Here is a 19,605-nt window from a genome sequence, read left to right on the forward strand (position 1 = left end):
CAGGGAGACAATGGAGAGTTGTTGCTGGTTCTATTGCAGGCCCTGGTCACGACTAAGGCAAAATTTAATCCTTCCCAGGACAAGCACAGAGGTGCTGAGAATAGGAGATGGGACAGACAGACGTGAGCATCCCAGCTCAGGGAGGAATCCCCACTTCAGCCTCGCCAAAGGGGTTGGAAATGCCCCATTTTTCTCATCCAGTTATTTTAAATTTCATTTATTTTGTGATATTCTAAGTCTTCTTAGTTTCTGGGTTTTTTTTTTTTTTCCAAAGCTTAAGGTGGCAGGTAAACTCAGCTGGTAAAGAGCAGACCTCACAGTGTGGAGTGACCAGGGAGGTCATGGGAAAAGGAAATTAAGCCGAGGGGGATATTTTGAGGGTAGAAGGCTCTACAGGCGAGGCACGTGGACCAGGGGCAGACTGGGGTCAGGTGAAGCCCTACAGCCTTCACACAAGCCCAGCTCCCCAACCACCCTCCTGCTGCTCTGAGCCTGCATACTGTGCTCCTTCATCCACCACCACGGACCTGCATTCCCGAAAAGACCACACAGTCTTGTGCCTCTGAACTTCTGCACATACTGTAAGTCTCTTTCTACCTTGCCTTTCCTCCCCTTTCCCTAAATTCTCGCTCGTCCTTTAAAAGCCAAAAGCCACCTCTTGCTGATGCAAAGGTGACCCAAGGCAGAATTAGTCTAAGTTCCTTGGCGATGCTCTGCCTGAGGTGCCCGATCCCTCACCCTGAGTTTTAGCTGGGGGGACTTCCCTGGTGGTCCAGTGGTTAGGACTCTGTGCTTCCACCACAGGGGACACGGTTTCAATCCTTGGTTGGGAACTAAGATCCCACATGCCACATGGTGCAGCCAAAAAAAAAATTTTTTTTAATAAATTTTAGCGGCAACTTTAAGATTGAGAAAATGTATCTATTATCTTACTTTTCCCTGTGAGTTGAGAAAAGACTGCCTTTTTTTTTAAACTGCAACTGAGGGCAGGCCTCCATAAGGGTTCTTCAAGTATAATTTGAGGATGACCAAATTTCTGGAAGCCCGTCAAGTGTAAAAGTCATTATATCTAGCTTCTGGCCCCAGGGCTAAAGGAAAGAAGCAGCACAGACCCCACGTAACAAGTAGTTAAAAAGCAAAGCCCCTCCCACCGGCCACAGAGGAATAGCCCCAAGTCCTGAACGAAATTTCCATCCCAAAGACCACACTTATAGCTCAGAGACCTTGCAGAGGCTGTCCCTTTTCCAGGCTCTTCCAGGAGAGAAATTTCTGCCTTCCTGGATCGCAGAGGAAATGGAAATAATCAAGTAGCTACCACCCTCTCTCTCTCCCACCTGGTTCAGAACTTTCTCTAGAGCAAGCTTTCACACAATGCAGATGGGATAACACCCTCCTTTGTAGGCCTGGGGTAAAGACCAGTGAGAGTGAAGGTGAAAGGCCCCAGGTGGCAATTCATGGCGGGTCCCTTCCCTTCCTGGTCAACATGCTTTCTCTCTGCTCATCAGACACACAGGAGGGCAGTCCCCCAGTGGTTGCTCGGGGGGGACTGCTTTCGCCCCTTGGTCTCCACCGCCTCACCGCCTCTCGCTGCCGAAGCCCTGGCTTGGCTTCCTCCCTCCTGACCCGCACGGAAGCCTCTCTTAGAAAAGTCACCGGCTGCCTCCAGGTGGGCAGGTGCAAACAGCCCGTCTCAATTCAGCCTCCACAGGGCAAGGTGGCCACTGCCTCTGGAAAAGCTTCTCTCCTTTTTGAGACACGGCTCTTCCTCCCAGGCCCCTTCTCAGTACCACTGCTGCCACTGCCCCTACCTCATGCGGCCATAACTGCAGGGTTTCTGTTGCCCGAGGCCTAGGATGCGTCTCAGTTCTCTCCGGTCTCCTAGGAGAGCTCATCAGCGTTCGTGGCTCTATGCCTTCCCACCTTTGCATCTGCAGCCTGGCCTCCCTCCGCTCTGGGATCCGGGCACCTTAGTATCTCAGACTAAACGCTTGCTTCCCTCCCACCCAAACCCATTCCTCCTCTAGTCTTCCCACCTGAAGCAGCAGCACACGCATCACCCCTGTGGGCCATGTCCATCCTCTCCCCTCACACATCCTTCCCATCAGTCAGCAAGCCCAGATCTGTTCCTCTCCTTCACCATTGCTGCTCTTTTAATCTACATCGAATCACTCCTCTGCGCAGAAACCTTCAGGGGCTGCCCAGGATACTCAGCGTTAAACCAGCTTCCAGCCCAGATCTCAAGGCTCTGTATGATCAGCCTCTGCTTACCTCCCCTCGCCGCCTCTCATCTGGCCCCACTCTCTCCCGTTTGGTTCACTCTGAGAAGATCGGTCTTTTACACAACCAAACAAGTCAGAGCCTCGCTTGTGCTGTTTCCTCTGCTTAGAATACTCTCCGCCACCCCACAACTCACAGAGCCAGCTCTTTTATTCCTTCAGGTCTCAACTTCAATGCTGCCTTCTCCAAGAAGCCTCTCCGTACCACCCCACCTAAAGCAGGACTTTGTTACCCTCTATTTCAGGTCTAATAAGAGCTCTAGCTTGTTTTCTGTCCATCTCCCCCATCACAATGTCAGCTCCATGAGGGCAGGAATTATACGTGCATGAGGCCTAGACACTGCCTGCTTGCACACTGAGTGTCCAGTAACATTTGTGGAAATAACAAAGGACGCGCAGTCACTGCCTAGGGAGCCAGCAGTTCCCTGTAGAGTGAGAGGTTAACCTGAAGGGGAAGGGGAAACTGAGGCTCAGCCAGGGCCTGACAACAGCCACAGACGGTGGCTGAAGCTAACTTCCAGGTTCCCGGTTCTGTGGGACGGGCTGGGGCCCAGGCCAGAGAAGGCACCTCACCTCCCTTTTCCAGCGTGCCAGCCACTCGTCCCGCTTGCGCTTGCTGATGTAGTAGGGGTCCCCCGCCTGGAAGGTGAGCCGCGGCATGGGCCGCTGGCGGAGGCTGGACTCCCAGCCCAGGCCACCCCGCAGCCGGCCCCGGGAGCCCTAGGACAGAGAGACGACAGACAGACCGGCATTAAGGTGGGCATGGACAGCCCTGCTGCAGGGTCGTTCCTCCTGGAGGGGAAACCAAGGAGGCACTCACCTCGTACAGAACACAGGAGCTCTGACTCCTGGCCGGAGATGCCGGCCCTGGAGTTCGGGACAAGCCCCTGCTTGGGTGGGAGGAGTGAGGGATGGGGCGGGATGTGGGGCGGGACATAAAACAGGAGGGGATGTGCTTGGTCTCGGAGTGGGAACCAGCTGGCTGCCTCGCTGGGGGCCTTCCAACCTCCACACCCACTTCCTCTGCTCCTCACGGAGGGACAAGTACAGAAGGGGCCAGGGGCCACCTCGGGCTCCCCTCACACACACTCGCCACAGTCGGTCAGAGCGGTGGCTTTCTTCTCCTAGAATCAGGATCCACAGAGCCCCTGGGGGTTGAGGAAAACACTTGCCTCCATTTTCATGGATTCGATGTTGGTCTCCTTCTGTTCTTTGCCTGTGGAGAGGGAAGAACAAAGGGACTGTCGGCAGAGTTACAGGAGTGGCTCAGAGGCCTCACCTTGTGCCTGGGGTCCCTGCCTCGGGGATAGGGCTTCTCCAGCCATTCGGTCGCGCCTATGTCAAACCTGATGGCCTACTGTGTGCCAGGCATCATATCATGCTGGCCCCAGGACTCGGAGCACAGCCAGGGCAGAAAAAGGACCTGGGCAGGGTTGGAGGCCCAAACCCAAAGGAACAACAGAAAAGCCAGGGCTGTGGTTTCTGGCCCATGGAGTGAGTCAGACACACAGGAGGGTCTGGAAAGAGCCCCTTTGGCTACTCCCAGTCAAGAGAGCTCAGTTACTGGAGGGGAGGCCAGACTGCGAGGTGTGGGGTGTGGCAAAGAAGCTCTGGGGGTGGAAGGACGGGGGCGCAGGAGGACTGGAGCAAGACTACTGAAGCAACTTTGTCTCTCTGAGACTCAGTTTCCTCATGTGGAAAATAAAGATGCTGGAAATGGTTTCTAAGGTGCTCCTGCAGTTCTCAACACCATACTTCTACCATGAATATCTGCCTCTGTACCCCATTCTCAGGTCCTTGAGTTCTGTCTTTATTCTAGAAGCCTTGGATTCCCACTCTCCACAGTCATTCTGGAATCTCTCCCAGCTTTTTCCTCATTGAGGATAGGTACATAACCCTGCTAATGCTTCAGACAGCATTTCCCTGCTCCTCTTCCCCACGGTTCCTCAGTTGGCCCGGACTCCAGTTCCTGGAATGGAAGGCTCCCCTGGGGGCTGAAGCCCCAGCAGTACAGCCTTTAAAGGTGGAGGGCAGGGAAGCCTTATCCTCTCCTGTCCTTCTCCAGGTCCCAAGCTCCAAAAGGTCCCGGAGCTCCTAGGCTGGTCCTGTCCCTCTCAGGTTCCTCACTGGCACACTCTGGAGTCTGCAGCCCTGCCTGGCTGTGGGTTGGGTTAATTTTGCCTTCCAGCTTCCTGCTGGAGACTGGGGGTGCTGAGGCAGGGAGGCTGGAGTGTGGGGGGCGGGGCGGGGTGAGCCTCCCCTCACCTGGGCCCCAGACCTCCTTTATCTGAAGCCAAGATTACTGTGCTTGGCCCCAAAGCAGGAAGGTCACTAAGGCTGACTCAAGGTCACTTGGTAGGCTGGGGGTAGGGGGTTTGTGGGCGGCGTGAAGGGGAGACAAACAGCCCAAAACGGAAAAAAACAGCCCTTCTTGCATCTCCTGGCTGTGAGGCGGAAACCAGCCACAGCACTGAAGGTCTCTGAATCCCCAACCCCCTGAAGAGGCTGTTTCTTCCCCCCTTCTCTCACTCACGGAGGGAGACCTGCGGCTCCGCTCTGGGCTTCGATGACCTGGAGCCTGGGGACAGGGCAGGCCGGGCTGCACCTGCGGGTTTGCTGGGAGGTGTGGACCCCGCGGTGCCAGATGCCCAGGGCGCCGGGAGGAAGCGGGGGCGCGTGTTAACTCGCCGGCGCTGTGTACACAGCAGGCCTTTTAAGGTACGTCTCACCGGACTTTCCCTGTCGCTTCCTCGTGCTTCCTTTAGGCCGTCTGGCCTCACCACTGCCAGCCCCCCTCCCCGCGCCCCAACTGTTTCTCTCGCCTTCTGGGGGCAGGAGTCCCCCTCCCGCCCGCCGGCTCCGGGCCTCCCTCCTTCCCCGGGTCCCCGCCCCCCAACGTCTCTCAGACCCCCCGTGTTCCACCCGGCGACGCTCTGGGCTGGCCAGGAGGGGGCGCCCACCCTCGGATCGCGCGGCGCCTGGGACCTTTCTTCCGGGGGACCCTCCGTGGCTTTTGGCTTGTGGGGAATCCTCTGTTCACTAGAATTACCGAGAATCGGGGCTGAAAGGAATTGTCCAGATGATGGGATACTTGTCTTGCCCTTCGAGGGGGAAACTGAGGCGCGGCTGGGGGGCGTGGGGTGGGGCGGGGAGCGGAGGGACTTACTACCAGAGCTGAGATTTTAGGGCTCCTGACTCCCAAGCCGGCTATCTCCTTTTCACATCACACCGCCCTGAGGCTCCCCTCTTCCTCCTTCCCCAGCCCCCATGCTCCCCGAAACAGAACTACTTTTCCTCATGCGGTTTCCAACTGGCTTCTTTCTGGAATGTTCTCCCTGACAGATTCCGCGCATGCCCACTTGAGTGATATCGCACACACACTTTCCAGCCCGGCCCAGCGAAACAACCAACTGGGCTGCTTCAGAATGCAGCACTTGTCCTGAGTCAGGGGGTGGTCAGCTGCTCTCTGGACACTCCCTCTGCCGTCCATCTGCTCCCGGCCCAGACCCAGGGTCGCAGGCTGGGCCAGGTGGCTGTGTGTCTTCCAGGATGGCCCTGGCAGGCTTGGACATAACCCTGGGGCATCTCAGGTCCTGGGGGCAGGGGAGGCCAGAGTGCTTCTAACACTTACCTGCTGGTCTGAGGCTATACTCTGCCAGGGGGTCACCTCCAAATTCCCTTTAAAATGAACCAAAATCCCAAGGACAGGACTGAGGTCAGGCTGGCCTCAGAGGGTAGTTACTAGCCCAGGACTAGTGTGTCAGTCTAAGCAGAGAGAAGCTCTGTGCTGACCCTCATCTGGCCCTTCACCAAGTTGTATAATCTCAGTAACTAACTTAACCTGTCTGAATCCTCAGTCTCCCCATCTGAAAAATGGGGATAATAAAAGTCTTCCTTAGATGTTTGCAAGGATTAAATGAGAGAATTACATAAAGAAAAGGGCTTCTCAAATTTAACATGCCTCAGAAGCATGAGGATCTCTTTCAAATGTAGATTCTGATTCAATAGGTCTATGGGTGGGGCTGGAGACTGCATTTGTAACATGCCAGGTGATGCCAGGAGACGCTGCTCGTCCATGGACCATTTTGAGTAGCAAGAACATAGAACACTCAACACATGGTTAATATTCAGTAAAAAAGAAAGCTACATTACCATCATTACTACTATCACCATGATGGCCTTAATGCTAGGAGTGCAGGAGCAGTTCCAAGGCCACCACCTGCCTGTCCAGGTGGCTCATGTCCTTATTACTCATCATCTCCCCTGTTCCTCCTTTCTCCTGGCTGTACTATCAGGATTTGGGGCTCCTACGTGCACACAGGAGGGTGCCCAGGCCAAGACTGCTTTAAAGTCCTCCATGTTTCCTGTGTAGGAAATAATGAGAGGAGTTCCGGGAGAGACAGATGGGGCCCCTGAAAAGAGACCATGACCAAGTCACTTTCTCCCTGGGGCCTCAGTCTCCTTCCTTCTTGGAACCAAGCAGCTGCATATGCATTCTATGGGGCCAACTGCTGAAGCAGTGGCCGAGCCTCCAGTAGGCCACTGCCCACCCCTCTAGGAACCAGCTCACCAGTCTCTGCATCCAGGCAATTCACCATGACCTTCAGGGATCTGAACTCTGATCCCTGCCAGCATCTCTACAGCCTCAATAGCTGAAGCCACACAGGAGTGCTCCAAGGCCAAATTTTGGAGATCAAGGACACACAGGATATTCTCGCCCACTGCACTTTGCACTAAGAGTCTGAGAATGATCCCTCAGTGTGCGAAAGTCCCAAGCCCAGGAGTCACCCTGACATCATCTCTGCCCGCCCCCCTCCTGTCCCTGGCGCTCATCCACAGCTCTCCAGATCTGCCATCCTCCCCTCGGCGCCTGATTGCTCATCCTGCTTCCCGGCCCCTCTGTTCCATCCCAGGATCCAGATGGCAAAGGGATCTTTTCAAAACGTAAAGCGGATCATGTCACCCCTCGAGAGGGCAGCCTTGAAGCTGCACTGGCCGTATCTGCTGTCCCCCTGTCGCATACCCTTCTCCCTCCTTCCCCCCATTCCACACGTGTGCGTTTCTGTCAGGTCCCTGGATACCCTGCTCCCTCCCACCTGTTCTCACCCCCTCGCTTGGTAAACCCCAGCTCATCCTTCTGCTTAGGTGTAACAGCCCAGCTTGTCTGGGGCTCCTCTGTTACAGTTCCTGAGAACCATGTTTATTTTCTCTTCAAGAACTTATCTCTGTGTATAAACACACACTTGTAAGTGTGCATTTCTCATTAATGTCCATCTCTTCAGTGGACTGTTGAGGTCCTCCAGGGCAAGAACCAGGTTTTTGTTCGTGATAGCTTCCCCGGATCTCGGCACACATCAAGTAAGTGTTTAATAAACCCCTACTGACCAACTAGAGGAGTTGCTCCTGAGAACGGAGAACAGGGAAATCCCAAACCGAAAGCAAACTCTCACGAGTTAAGAGCAGCCTTACAGTGCTGGCTCCATCCCAACAGGCAGGAAGGCCTGCCCCAGCCCTGGGCCTCAGCTGGGTGCAAGCTATGGTGGGGTCCCAGGAGCTGCCTGTTTGGTAGGCAGGACCAGTGGGTTCCCAGTTCTGTTCTTGCGCATCTGGCCTTTGTAAAGGGAGGTGGTGTTTTCTCCCTTTCTTCCTGTTTCAAATCAGGCCCCATGGCCACTCCTCTGCATGTCAGGACACATCCCCAGAGGTGCTGAGTTCAGGACCGGCCGCCACATCAACCCCACCCCCCAGAACAGCAGGGGGCATGGGAAGGGCACACAGACTCTGAAGCTAGAAACCAAGACGAATGAATTCCGAATCTGCCAACAGGCTTGGGGTCCCTGAGCAAGTCACTGCATCTCATTAAGCCTTGATTTTTTCCCACCTTAAGATGAGGCTGATAATACCTCTTGAAGAAGACTGAGAGAGTAAATAAAACCACAGATGCAGAATGAGTACCTCAGAAAGCCCTTTGCACGTGGTGGGAGCACCGTAAATATTAGTTGAATAGTAAATGAATGAAAGATTTTTTTTTTTAATAAATTGGGAAATCTCTTCTGGAGATGCTCTCTACCCTGCATGAATATGAGGTTTGGAAGCATGCGAAATTAAGTCACGCCAATTAATCGATTGATTCATTCCCCATCATGTACTCTTGGAAGGAAGGCATTCTGAAATTAAAATGCACATATGCAAAACAACCTGGCAGGGCCCTGGGAGGATCAAACGTGATAATGTATGAGAAAGCGCTTGGTAAACTGTGAAGCCCTGTACAAATGCTAGTTGTCCTCATTACTAACATGTTTACAGCTCTGTTGGCCCTGAAATCACTGGCTTAACCTGAAAGAAAAAAGTGGGCAACTTTCCAGGGCTCCAGGGCTAGGCCAGAAAGTCCCTAGAGGAAGAGGTCTCGGCTGGGCAGTGCACACCCCACCCCCACCTGTCCTACCCCTCCCCGACTCTGTCACCATTGAACTTCAGTCCCGTCTGCTGAACTGTGGTGGGCTTAGGACATCTGCACTGGGAAAGGCTGACGGGGCTTATAACACCCACAAGGGCACCTGCTGTCCTTGAGCGCCCAGGCCAGGGGCTTCCAGCGTGTAGATCCCTAAGAGCTACAGGTCTTGTGGAAGAGTGAGCAGGCTAGGCCAAGGCTGATGGAAAGCAAGGAGAACAACCAGCCTGTGGAGAGACAGCCATCACCCCAGTTCAGCAACCACTAGCATTCTGCAAACTCACTGTTGTACCAAATCTAGTTTTTGTTTGTTTGTTTGTTTGTTTTCTGAGACCCCAAAACTCCAGATTTTTATGTGAAATTTCTTGATTTTCAAATATTGGCAAATAAATTTTTTTTAATGTTTAAAATACTGCCTGGGTCAAATAAAACATGCGCGGGCTACATCCAGCCAGTAGCCTCCAGGGCACACAGCCTTGGCAAGCAGACCTTCAGCCACCACCCAGCCGGGGCCTCCTGGGACCTTCCAGGCCCTGAGTTCTAACCCTCAGGGGGATCCCGGCCAGCCCTGCAGAGGCTTCCCCCCTTGTGCCCGGGACTTACCCTCTTCTGCAGGGGCTCCCCGGCCATCCTTGGGGGTGCAGCAGCCATTCTCTACAGCTCTGGAGGCTTCGGGCGGGGTCTCAGTGGCACCCTCTCCCTCTGCTGGGGCCCCGCCCTTCTGCCCTCCAGCGGGGCTCCCCTCCTCTGGCTGAGGCTCACTCCGCTTCTCCAAGTCCCCGTTGGGTAACAGCTCTGAGGGGCCTGAGTCTTGGGCCATGGACAGGGACTTGGAGGTCAAGGCAGGGTCCTTCGGTGTGTCACTGCTTTCCACCTGCAAAGATAAACATGAGGGGAGCGTTAGACCAGTGGTTTCAGCCCCTCATGCATCATTGGCCCAGTGGAGATTCTGGTGAAAATTACACACCGTCTGTCCAGAAAATGGTGTTCACATAAATGTGTAGGTAGTCAAACACACTCAATTCTTTCTCTCAGATTCAAGGGCTTCACCCTCTGAAGTCCAAAGGTCTGTGGACTCCAGAGAAGAAAACGGGGAAATGTATGAGAAAGTGCTTTGTAAACTGTGAAGCCCTGTACGAGTGCTAGTGGTCTTCATTACTAACATGTTTACAGCTCTGTACCCCAGCCCACGGCACCCCCACTCACTGAAGTGACAGGGGGGTCCCAAAGCCTTCCCTATGGCCCCCACTGAAAACGAATGCTCCTCATTCTATCCCCACTTCAAACCAGGACCCTTCCCCAGAGGATTCCTAGTAATCCGGGGCTGATTTGACTCCTGTGTCAACGCCCTTCTGGCTGTCCTCTTGAGCTGCGGCCCGGCATGTGGAGTGCGAGAGTGAAAGGGGGGCCTCCTCTCCCCCAACCCCAACCCGAGCACTGTTCCTTCGCTCAGCTTTGGCCCCACAGCCTCTTGAGGGCGCTCAGACCCCAGGAGAGCCAAGGCCCCCGGCCAGCAGCACACAGTGGCTTGCAGCAAGTCTGGAGTGCCATGTTCCCCCCCAAGAGGAAGGGTTGTGCTTTGGCCCCAAGAGTCTCAGAACTGAGCTTGCTACAGGAACCACACTGAGAGTTGTCACAACTGTCCCTCCTAAGCGTCACTGCATGGTGGGCGAAGTTCCCTCTCAGCCATTACCCCTCAGAGCACCCGGCCTCCTGGGGAGGCTCTTGGAGACTTTTGTGATTAGCTTGAGGTCACTCACACACCTTGTGAGGACAGAGCGTGGCGAGCACTTGGTCCTCGGCCATCTGGGGGCAGGTAGGCCAGGACATCTCAGAAGGGACAGAGGTGTCCTCTCAGGGCAGGAGACAGGAGTCCGCCTGTGCTTGGCGCTCTGCCACGCCCGCGGGCACCGGACCACCCGCCGCAGCCCTGCCCGCTGGCTCCCCTGCAGAATCGGTGCCCGGAGGAGGGCGGGAGCAGCACGAGTTCAGCAAAAGCCTCAGGAAGGTGCTGCTCAAGAGTGCTCCTCAGTTTCCCCACCTGTAAGGTGAGATGACTAGGCTAGTCCTATAGGAAGGTTTCCTTCAAGTCATTTTTTTTCTATTTATAAAAGCCAGTCGTATACAAAAATTCTAACCACACAAAAATGAATAGCATTGAAAGGTTAAAGCCCCTATTTCAATTCCCTACCTCCAGACTCACTCCCCACAGGTGAACCATCATTTACAGTTTGGCGAGTGTCTTTTCTCGACTTTTTTCCTGTGCATCTACAGTCATGCGTAAGTTGCATGTTTATACACACGTATTTACACACACATCCAGATCCAGAATTTTTTTTTTCCCCCTAAGAAGGGATCATATGACTTATCCTGTTCTGCAACTTGCTTTTTCACTTTGCAAGCACAGCGGGCATCTCTCCATACCAACGCGTCTGGATCTGGCTCACTCTGCCTCGGCTGCTCAACATTCTATTGAAAGGATGGTCCTTAATTTATTCAAACTGTCTCCTAGTGGTGGGCTGTGGGCCGACTGGCTTTCTGTTGCAGAGAACCTCTTGCACGTACGGCTCTCTGCACCTGTGAATTTCCATAGGCCAGAGTCCCGGAAGTGGCCTGGCTGGGGAAGAGGGTCTGCTCATCCAAGTGTGAGGAAAGAGATCCTGCCAAACTCCCTCCAGATAGCTATACCCATGAAGAATGCACCCCGAAGCCTGACGGAGCGCTGGGTCCCCCAGCCCCTCCCTGCCAGGCTCCGCAGTTTCCAAGGCGGCTTCTGCCCCAGGGATCCACACTCTCACCGGTGAGCCCACTGCTGTATGGCGAGGAAACCCTAGAGGTGGCAAAGAGGGACAAGGGCCTTGGAGAAAACAACAGAAATAAAAGCCAGAGTCCGCCCTGGACGAGGTTCCCTACACAGAGCAGCCTGAGGGCATGCAGAGTGCCCTCGAGGCCTGGCCAGGCTGCTTTCTCCGGGGGAGGGGGCATGTGGGACCGGCTTGGGCAGGCCTGCTTCCAGGAAGAAACCCTCCCACGGAAGGCTACACATGTGTGTGCTCCTCAGCAGCGGGGGTGGGGTGGGGTGGGGTGGGGTCGGGGGTGCTGCAGCAAGAGGAAGAGGTAGGCCTCGGGGATGGGGTGGAGAAGGGAGAAGTCCTCCACCAGGCTTGGGCACTGGAGGCCAAAGCCAGCAGAGCAAGCAGGCCCTGTCCTTCTCCTCGGTGGCTACCCCATGGGTCGGGACTCACACACACACTCTCCAGGACTCAGGAGGTCTTTTCCACCTCCCTGCTCAAGCCAGTGGGCTCCCTGGCCTGGAGCTCCCCTCCTTGGATGAATTCTCTCAGTCCTCAAGCCTCCTGTGTGTGACACAGTCGCGTGGCCCGGGGAACCGGAGAGCCAGGCACACCTGGAGGAGGGGCCCGCAGCGGGGGCTCTGCCCCACTCGGGTCTGGTTATGCCACCGCCGGAGCCCCAGACATGGCGCTCCCAGGAGGAGGGAGTCGGGGGGGTCCCGCTGGCCAGGCTGAGGAGTTTGGGTCAGCGGCACCAATCTCTTACCATAGCCGTGTGCTCCTTTCCTCTAGCCACTCGCTTCCCCACACACACCTCGAGTCAGGGTAGGCTCCCAGCCCCACAGACTGTTCAGACAGCGCCGCTGTCACTTACTTCCTGCCCGGGGACCACACCGCCTCTTCTCACCCTGGGACTCACTTCCTGTTGACTGCCAGCTCCAGAGCATAGAGACCCAGGAGTACCGGCTCTGAGACCCGACCCAGCCCCGGGGTCCCGAGCCACCCTGACTGGAGACCCCTCTCAGGCCTGCCCCGGAGGGACCCCCAATCTGCAAGAGGGTGAGACAGGCCATCCTTCCAGAGGTGGGCGGAGGAGACATAGGGGGCACTCTGCACAGCTCCAGCCTGGGGGGTGTCAGTTCAAGTGGGCTGAAATCGGCCCTGATTTCACCATTCCCCCTCATCCCCCTTCCCCACCAGCCTGAGTCAACTGGAGTTCTGGGCTTAGGGGAGCTGCTGACTCTTACCACCGTCAACTTGAGATCCATCTAACCCATGAAGAACTACCCCCCTCACCCCCAGCTACTAGTGGGCCCTCACTGTCCCTCTCTCTGAGGCATGGAAACTGGGCAGGTCAGATCCACCCAGAAGAAACCGTTGAGAGGAAGGAAGGAAGGAGGTCCACGGGGGGAGCTGGATGTTCCATCTCAGGTGAGAAGAGCAGACCTGGAAGCCGCCGGGAGTGGCCACCCCAGCCCGGCCTGTGCCCTCCCGGTTCCGTCTCCTCTGCTCCTACCTCCTCTCAGCCCCCTCCTCTCCTCTGTGGCCACTAGCCGCAGAGGCGGCACGGGGTCGCTTTACTGGGTTAGACTGGGCGTTGAGTAGGGCACCTGGCAGCTCTTTAGTATTCATAATGAACTCCTTAATGCCCAAGACCAGGTTACAGTGAGAGCACCCAGTCCACACGTCTAGAGGGAGTATCGACTTCGTTGCATGTCAAACCTAACTGGTTAAAGATCTGGTTTTGTTTGCTTTTACTCTTTACTACTGCCTTGAGTGGAGGAGACACAACACACTCTGAGACACTCTTTTCTCCTGTGGGAGGAAGGGTAGCAGCAGAAGCACCCCACCCCCGACCCCCAGCCCTTTTCAAAGGAGCCACCAGCAGCTGTAGGTGACAATTTCTCCTTCCTCTGCCTCTTGCCTGCAGAGGCGGGGAGAGGGGGTCAGGCGTGGTGGCAGGAGGGGAATGGGAGCCTCACTTCTCTTCCTTTGGGTGGGTGGGCACAACAGAGTGGAGTAAAGCTAGACTCCATCACCCACTGTGCACCTCCCCCCCACCAACATGCCTCACTCTGGTTCTTCAAACCCGGCCTACCACCTCCTGGGGCCCCCTCAGAGTTTGCTGGCCTTTGTCTTCCTTCCAAGCAAGACCCCTCCATCCCAAGATAATGCCTCCTGCTTCTCTGCTGCCTACCTGCTCCTTGGACCTCTCCTGTGAGCAGCTTATTCCAAGCAGTGAAGGCAGTGGTTCTCAGCTGGGGTGGATTTAGCCCCCCAGGGGACATTTGGCAATATGTCTGAGACATTTTTGGTCACCACACTGTGGGGGTGGCAGGGGGTGGGGGCAGGCATGGACTGTGGCTTCTGGTGGGTAGGGGCCTGGGATGCTGCTAAATACTCTACACAACAACCCCCAACACAGAAATTATGCAGCCCCAAAGGGGGAGGGAGGGTGCTGTTGTTGAAAAGCCCTGGGCTGAGGACAGGGGCACAGACACAGGGACCTTATCTAAGGACCACTTTTTTTAAACTTTTTAAAACGTTGTTGTAAAATATATGTAACATAGAATCTACCATTTTAACCATTTTCAAGTGTACAATTCAGTGACATTAAGTACATTCACACTGTCGTACAACCATTACCACCACCCATCTTGAAAACATTTTCATCATCCCAAACTGAAAGTCTGTACCCTTTAAACAAAAATCTCCCCATTTCTCCTCCTAGCCCCTGGCAACCACTATTCTACTTTCTGTCTTCTAAGGAATATTTTAAGTCTGTCTCTCTCTCTCACACACACACACATACACCTCTGGAAGGCATTTGTGTCAGGCCCTGCTTGCTCTTTAAGGCCCTCAGCCTCACCCCTTTCCCAACCTCTGCCCCCCAAGAGCCCCCGTGGAGGCTGGCCCTGCAGTCCACTCCAGCATTTACTCACATCTCCCAGTCCACCGCACACCACATTTGTTTACAAAGCACTTTCACACCCTATCTCATTAAAGCACTCCTCACATGGTACCTAATTATTTGTTTACTGTGTGTCTCCCTCCTAGGCTGTGAGCTTTGCCTTATTTATCTTTTTATTTCTCTTCCTTTCAACCACTCCACTGACAGCTCCCCAGTATTAAGCAGAGGGCTCGGCATAAAGATGCTTAGACAATTAATAAACGTAATTATCACAGTTATCCCGATGGGTTATGTTGCTCTTACTTTTCCAAAGAAAAAGGCTCCATAGTTTGCCCTCCAGTCACACACCTTCTAAGTGGTAGAGCTTCCAGAGTGACCCAGGTACAGGAGAGGCATTCGAAAGCTGGCCTCCCCACCTGGGTTGAGTCTCCGGAAAAGCCAACCTCAAATCCCAAGGGCTGCAAGGAGGAAAAGGAGGCTTTGATGTGCCTGAGCAGGGCCAGGGAAAGGCTGCCGGCTGTTTCCTTGGCAGCAGCCACCACAACGAAAGGCCAGAGGCGAAGCAAGAAGGAACCTTCTGCAGTGAACCTGTTCAGGCCAAAGCCAATTCCCCAGCCCCACCCCCCACGCCCTGCTCCCCTCCCTCTCTGCTGGAAGTCTGGACCAGACCCCAGTACGCCCACCAGGCCTCAGCAGGTGAGGCCTTGTCTTCCAAGGTGGGGAGGAGTGTTGAGGCTCCAGATAGGGAAGTGATTTTTGAGGCTTTTTACAGTTATAATACGCACACACGCGCACACATACACACACACACAAGATTCACACACACTGGCAAGTTAAGAGGTGATGGAAATAATACATGGGAGATAGGGCCCAGGGCCCAGCTCTCCAGCACAGCCTTGGCATGCAGGCTTACCTGAGCTCAGGTGTGGAGGGGGGATACCCAGGGACCCTGCCTCTCCCACTGCACGGCCCTGAAAGTTGGAGCCAGGTCCCGGCCTGGCTCTGAGCACCTGACTCACCCTCTCTTCCCATGCCAGGAGCCGCTGCTGAAAAAGGCCTTCACTCCCGGAGGAAGGAGGCCCTGAGGCTAGCAGATGTTGGGCGGCCTCACCTCGCCCTCCCGTCTTCCTGCCCTCCTACCCCCACCCCCAAATGGCCATTGTGCCTTTAAGGCCCTTGGCAGCAGTCAGCTCTGTGCCAGCCAGGAACCCTGGCATCCTGCCAGTTACGTCTTCTTGATTAAAGACACACAGACACACAATCACATGTGCAGACACACAAGGAGTGCACCCATGGCCCAGAGACATCTGCTCACCGGCCATAGGACAGAGCTGTGCTCAGATGCCCCAGAATGATGTCAACAAACACACACCAGCATCCCCCTCCACCCACACCCACTGTTCATCCAGTCCCTCAGCTGCTGCAGGCCCATCGGGTCCCCACCAGGCCCTGGATTTTCCCAACTTGATTCTAATTTCAGGAAACAGCCGAACTGTCCACATAAGCAGGGCGGCCCTGTCCCCTAAGCGCTGGCACTGGGCCCAGGCTCCCCAGTCTCCTCTGTTCCAGGCCTTCCTGCAGCCCCTTCCCCCAGCCACTGTCTGTTCTGATTGGCCGGAAGTGGCCTTGAGGCAGAGAGAGCCAGAGAGGCTCCCCGTGCCCACTCTCGAGAAAGGCTCTACATGCCTCCCTGCCCAGCCTTCCTGGGGTGATTGGAGTTGGGCCCCAAGACTTTGGAAGCAGGACCTTGACCCTTCCAATTTCCTTTTAGCCATTGGAGTAGCTAAAAGGGCCACCAGTGGGGTCAAGGGACAGGAGGATCAGAGGCCAAAGAGGGCCAACTCTGGCAAGTCTGATCCCCCAGGCTGCATGCGACTTCTAGGTCCTACCGTTCCTCTCACCACTGAGGCCAGGAGCTGCCTTCCCACCCACCCTCCTCCCCAGAGATCTCTTCAGTGTGTGTGCGTGTGCACGCCCACTTGCAACTGAGGATGGAGGGGAGAACTTCAGGGTGCAGAGGTCACTCAGTCGGGGCCCCTGCTGGCTGTGACACATGGATGTGAGAGCAAGCAAGCACCTGGTGAGTGGTGGCCCACCCGGGGTTCCGCTCTCAGCCAGGGACACCTGTCCACCTGGAAGAGGGCTTGGCTGTGCTCTTTGAAGTCATCCTCAAAGGATTTCAGGGTGAGTTGGAGGCTGCCTTGAAAAAGCCATTATGTGGAGAAGATCCCACGTAGGATTTAAGTCAGCCTCTTTTGAAGTTTTTTCTGTTTTTCAGCCTCTACATTCAGGCCTCGGGTGACAGGTTCGGTGAGAAGGGAACTCACCATGGAAAATGGGGCTTTCTTTTCTCCGCTCCACCTACCTTTCTAAAGTTTCTTTGGGTGTCTCACCACCCACCCTCACCCACCCCCGCCGGGGTTTGCTCATCCTGCCCCACCCAATGCCGTGACTTCATAGCTTTAATCACATCCCCACTCAGCCTTTGTCTCTCCAGACTGGAGGGCCATACTCTCTCTTGTCTGTCCTCACCTGGCAGCCCTGCCTTCCCCTGGATCGGTTTAGCTGCCCTTCTCTGGAGCTCTTCCAGCTCCGTTACATCTTTCTTGAGGTAGCAGAACTGAAACGCACAGAATTCTCTAGGTGAGGATGATGAAAGAAGACCGACGTCAACAACTCTGCCCCAAAGCGTTCATGGAAGGTCCCTGCCACTGGGGGAGTGTGGCAGGTGCAGCTCAGGCTCCCAAGAAGCCCACGGGGTCCTAGGAAGCCCTCAGGGCTTGGGACAGGAGGGAATGAATGCCTCTCGCTGGAGGTGGCCTGGGACGTGTGGCTCTGGGGAAGGGGCCGGGGAGGGATGAAAATAAGCAGGGATTTTCGGGAAAGCAAAATGGAGATTCTGAGATTTCACTCAGATGCTTCCCTGGTAAGACCAGCTATCTAGAGCGGCCTCTGAAAGGGCCCCTGCCAGACCTTCCAGAAGTCTCTGTCTCTGGCAATAACACTGTCGCCATCCCTGGAGGCCAGCAGCACCTTCCCATCTCCCCCTTGTCTGCAGCCCAGCAGTGCAGGCCCCACCCATCCTGCCCCATCGTGGCTGCCCCCAACCCAGGAGACCCTGCACGTGTTTTCTGGCCTCATCACCCTATCTCCCTGCATTCTTGTATCTCAAACTGTCATACTCACAAATGCCAGAGTGACCTTCCCAAACCTTGACTCCCATCACTTCACACCCTATGCTGTCTCAAAACTTCTCCAGATAAACACAACGTATTTTCAAGAGGATAAAATGTAAACTACCTCTCCAACCAAGATAGAAGGTGTTTTTAAATGAAACCTCCATCCACTCAGCCCAGCCAGTCTGCTCACAGTCCATCCTCTCCCTGCCACATGGGTCCCCTCTCTGAACATGCTGCTCAGGAGGGTCCCAAGTGGGAAAATCTCTTACTTTCCCCTTCCAGGGATCACCTCCCTTTGAAAGTCCAGCCCCTGCCCACAACATCTCTTTGGCACTTCAGGCGCAGACCTCGGACCAGGCTCTTGGGTATCAGATGCCTCCATGAGTGCTGATCTGGCTGACCAGCTGTGGGAACAGCAGAGGCGTCTGCAGGGCACAGTTCCAAGAAAAGTCTCTGCCCTCCTGAGAGGCCTGCCAGCCCTGTTTTCCCCCACCCCTACAAAAGCATGAGGAGACGGGAGTGGGCACCCATGTGCCTGATGCAGGCTCACAGGCAGGGACGCCCCCTGAGGGGCTGGGCCCCAGGAATGGGAGACACCCTTTCAAAAAGTTTTGTACATAAAAATAAGGGGTGCCAAGTCACTGAGTCAAGGTTCCAGAGGTAAGTGAAGGAGCCCTTCGAACCTGGACACAAAAAGCGCTGTCTTCAGAAGCAAAGGGATCTGATAGGTGGGAAAATGAGCCAGTACTGCAAACTCTCAATAACCGAGTTAAAAGGTTCTCAGCTAGCTTCCCTGGTGGCTCAGACTGTAAAGAATTGACTTGTAATGCAGGAGACCCAGGTTCGATCCCTGGGTTGGAAGATCCCCTGGAGAAGCGAATCCTCTGGCTACCCACTCCACTATTCTTGCCTGGAGAATCCCATGGACAGAGGAGTGTGGTGGGCTACAGTCCATGGGGTTGCAGAGTCAGACACTACTGAGCAAGTTACATAACAGCTGGCTTTAACCTGCCATGGGACAGAACCCCAGCTTCACACAGCTTACACCCCCAAATCCTTCGCTCTGAAGTGGGGCAGTGTGGCCCTCGTGAGATCACTCATTGGGGCACTGTGTTGGAGGTTCCGCCTCCAAAGAGGAGTGAGTAACACTGGCTTTGGGCCGGTCTGGCTGAGCTCAGCGCCTGCTCCCAGCCCCCTCCTCCCCTCCCCCTCCCTCCCTCTCTGGGTTATTCTTAGCAAGAAGTGACCTCAGAGTGCTCCCACTGAGCAAAAATAACCCTGGAGGAAGTTGATGAGTATAAATCTTCAATGAATAAGTACATCTACCTAGTAAACAGGGCAGGGAGCCCCAAAGGTCCAGTCCCCCACCAGGGTCTGGTGGGCAAGGGCGGATACTGTCCCTCCTAGAGCCCTAGGTATAACCAACACGAGGGACAAAGTTGGTCGCAGGGCTGTCCGGGCCTGCGATCAGGCAGGAACCAGCTTCAGACACCCTCACTTGTTACTCTCAATGTCCTTGGAGCCGGATAACAGAAAAGATGCCTCTTGCTCCCAGCCCAACACTCGCACCCACACGTGGGCCTCTGCTCTCCGGCCAGCAGCGACCAGCCCCGCACGGTGCTGTCCCCTCTGTGGGCCATGAGAACTGGCCAGCCAGCAGGCCCTGCACGCAGGTGCCAGCTCCCCTCCGAGGCCCCGCCCAGCCCTGTGGCTGGCTTCCTGTTTCCTGTTGCCGTGGGGGCCGTGAGCATCCTGGCTCCTAGGCCAGTGCCACAGACCAATGCCGCCGCCTGGTTGAAACGGGCCCACCTCTTACTCCTCAGACTACCCTTCCCCGCTTAGCCACAGGCTCTCTAGTATGTGGGTCAGTCGCCCTGCTCAGTTCTGTTTCCTCTAGATGCTTTTCAGACCAGGTCTACACATGTTTTCAAACAGCCCGGCCTGCGTATATTATCTTAAAGCGAATTTAGGGTACCCAGTCTCCCAGGTGGTGAGA

At 55.3% G+C, this 19,605-nt stretch overlaps 1 protein-coding gene across 17 annotated transcripts in view; it reads right to left on the reverse strand.

The window, feature by feature from the left end:
- Window positions 1–19,605, reverse strand: part of DNMT3A (DNA methyltransferase 3 alpha) — a 104,287-nt gene that overhangs the window by 40,177 nt on the left and 44,505 nt on the right. For 11 of the 17 annotated variants that reach the window (XM_069582781.1, XM_069582782.1, XM_069582783.1 and 8 more), the window contains 3 exons: window positions 9,331–9,601; window positions 3,449–3,492; window positions 2,850–2,996 (listed from right to left, as the gene is read on the reverse strand). In XM_069582781.1, coding sequence (XP_069438882.1) covers window positions 2,850–2,996; window positions 3,449–3,492; window positions 9,331–9,601 — 462 coding nt within the window. Of the gene's footprint in view, window positions 1–2,849; window positions 2,997–3,448; window positions 3,493–9,330; window positions 9,602–9,694; window positions 9,803–12,285; window positions 12,392–16,962; window positions 17,051–19,605 lie in introns of those variants that run through there. The other 6 variants (XM_069582796.1, XM_069582797.1, XM_069582795.1 and 3 more) reach the window with 5 other exon arrangements.

This window comes from Ovis canadensis, chromosome 3, assembly GCF_042477335.2.
Source record: "Ovis canadensis isolate MfBH-ARS-UI-01 breed Bighorn chromosome 3, ARS-UI_OviCan_v2, whole genome shotgun sequence".
Lineage (NCBI taxonomy): Eukaryota > Metazoa > Chordata > Mammalia > Artiodactyla > Bovidae > Ovis > Ovis canadensis.